General features: G+C 53.1%; 1 protein-coding gene across 1 annotated transcript; it reads right to left on the reverse strand.

Moving 5' to 3' along the window:
- CTAM01_17186 (uncharacterized protein) lies at positions 1 to 1,685 on the reverse strand (the record flags this gene model as incomplete). The annotated part of the gene is made up of 1 exon (XM_060533175.1): positions 1 to 1,685. A coding segment is annotated over one exon (1,685 nt), but the record flags the coding sequence as incomplete, so codon positions are not given.
- Positions 1,686 to 2,923: the final 1,238 nt, after the last annotated feature.

Here is a 2,923-nt window from a genome sequence, read left to right on the forward strand (position 1 = left end):
ATACAGATGAAGTCTCCCTCCTCAGCCACCGGCGTCAGCCAGCCTAGCCTTCCGCTCTCCGTACTGCCAAACCGCCGGTGCAGCTTTTCTAGTATCATGCTCTCGAGGAGATGGCTCGATTCAAGGCCCATGCTTGTCATCACGGCGGATAACCACCTACTATGGTTGCTTTCGTGGGCCATAGCTTTGTAAAGCTGCATTTGAGTAGCAAACTCTGTCCTGACCACTGCCAAACCCTGAGGAACTTCTTTGTTGATGAAAGAATCACCCAGCAATGCGTTCTGTAAAGCTCCCTCGACGTTAGTCGCGCCCGAGGCCTTTGCAATAGCCAAATATTCTTCAAGCCATTCCCATCTCCGCCTTTGCATCGCCTGAATATTCTTCCGAAAGGAATACAGATCCCTATTGAATACCTTTTCGACAATGCGAGCGTCGCCGAGGCTTCTGTTGTCCGATCCGAGAAAGCGAACCCTGTCGATGATGCAGCCCCGTATCACTAGGATATCACCGCCATCGTGTAACACCGTTTGCAGCACCGTGTCTCCAGATGCGTTATGATCTTTGTACTGCTGTACAGAGAACTGGGTGACCAAGGTACCCCGGTCCCTATTGCTCACCACGCTTTGAATATTTGGCACCCAAGAACGTATCCGACACTTTAACGGAGTAAAGCAAACGAGAGACCAAAGCAACTTGAGACTCATGCTGTCGGCGACGCAAATAGACGCGAACTGTCGACAAACCTTCTCCATTGGGCTTCTGTAGTCGATCAGATCAAAGCGGTCGGCATCGGATGCGATACCTATCATCGCGAAAATGTGATCACGGGGATCAGCGCATCTGAATTCCAGCGTCCTCACGATAAGAAACGGCAGAAGTTGCTTCTCCGTACCGTCTATGCGCGTGAGAAGTGAAGCTCGCAGCAGAGATAATCCCAACACCTTTCCACCGGCCTCGAGAGGATTGGGGCAGGTTTGTATGAACTCCTTCTTTGTTTTCGGGCACCACTCGACGAAGCTGATCCAGCGAACTAGCGTAGTGCATGGGAGATATAATCTGTCGACCATTAACTTTGGCCTTTGCGATTTCACCAGCTCTTGAATGACCCACTTCCGTGTGAACCATTGACGGTTAAGCAGAGCCCAGATATGTCCAAACGCAGCAGTTCGGTGCCTGCCGAACGCCGCCTGCAACGGCCCCTCAGCCCGACTTTCGGTAATCAAGTCTGGGCCAGACTCCGGCATGCCCCAAGCCATGGCGAACCTGCGTAGCCAGCCAAAGGCCATCTTGACGTCGCTCGATTCCTCGCCAAGCCAGATAACTGTAGCGAACGCAGCGGCGTATATGTCGCTCATCATCCTGACCTGCTGGCTGCGCTCCGAGATATGATGTTGGTTAATGCAGAGCGCATCTGCCCAGAGGAGGGTGTCGCAGGTAGGCTGTCGGAGATTGCGCAAGGCGCTGTGTAGGCTGAGGCCAATATCCATCTTGAGATTCAAGCAACAAAATGATTTTCGCGGCTGCGAATCGCCCCATGCGTAGGAAAGCGCGGTGAAGGATGGCTTCTCATCGAGGAAGACGTGCACCAGCTCGCCGGATAGCTTCTCTGCCTCTGTTCCGGCACATAGCTTCAAGAGGCGAATTTGGCGACTTGGTGCAAGCGGAGAGTATTGGCATTCTTTCATTCAGAATGATGTCTGGAGATGGCCATTTTTCGAGCCATGCGAATCACGTAGGAGACCTAGGAAAGTGTTGAGCACCGGTTGTTGTCAGGGTTAAGAGTGACGGGGGTACCCGTGGAATTTTACATGCACGGGTACCCATGAGCCTATTGGGAGCCCCTTACACTCGGGCGACAGTGGTCCAGGACAGTGGCTAAGCTGATGTGCAGACGCGGAACCGTGTCCAGGCAAGTGTATTTGCAGAGGGTCTTGCGGGACGTCGTTGCGCCTTTGCCCGAGAGCCTCTTCACTGCGAACCATAAGGACGTCTACATCGCAGCACTTACCACGCAGGCCACTGTCGGGCTCTTTTTGCTTGTCGAATGCGAGGAATTCAATGTTTTAGCATCCCTCATTCCTCATCTCGCACGATCACCGACTTGCCGGAATTTATGTCACTACGCTATGGTACCCCTTGCTCTCGATTCTGGTTTTGATCTTCCATCGGTCAGTTGCCGTCTTAAGTCCGATCTCAAGTCACTTCGCTTCCAGAAGCTGGCTTGTCCCAAGAGTTTGCGTGCCGTCGACTCTCGCAATCATGTCGACCCTGTTCTGACGGATGTACGTCACGGGGCAACACGGGCACGTTCTAGAACAACTCCTCATTACTGTGGGAATGCTGTGGGTAAAAGCAGGAGGGCATAAGCCTTTACTCCTGGACTAGACAAAAGCCAAGGTGCAGAGATGACAAAAAGCTGTTCGTCCAATTACCATAGAGTGCGAATCGCTTTGCCTGAACTTCAGACCAACGATTCATGGTTTTCGACCGCATCTCGCACACCACCGTCGATCAGTTCGTCCGCTAAATGGCACGCCGGCAAGTCTATAAATAGCGGGCGACTGAATCCCGCTACGTGCCTTCATAGCCAGAACGGTTACCACTTCCAATTTTCTTAATGCTGCAATTGTTTTGTCAGAGCTACAGGTGTTCTAGTCTGGAACTCAGCTGCCAAGTAAGTACAGTGACAACACTTGAGTGGCTTGCGGGTAAGAGTCACCAAAGCCTTCGGGCTGCAGAAGCGCCCACCGGCTTCGAGTTCCCCATAAACGGGATGCTTCGGTGTGAGCTACTGGTAAGGCCACCTGGGTGTGGGACCTTCCAATAGTAGTAGCATGGCCGGGCCGGGCGCTTCGGGGGTCCACAGACGGGACATCGTGTTCCGCATCCGTGCCACCCACCAACCTGCCGCTGAGAATCTCCC

This window comes from Colletotrichum tamarilloi (genome assembly GCF_030869305.1).
Source record: "Colletotrichum tamarilloi strain Tom-12 chromosome Unknown Scaffold_395.1, whole genome shotgun sequence".
Lineage (NCBI taxonomy): Eukaryota > Fungi > Ascomycota > Sordariomycetes > Glomerellales > Glomerellaceae > Colletotrichum > Colletotrichum tamarilloi.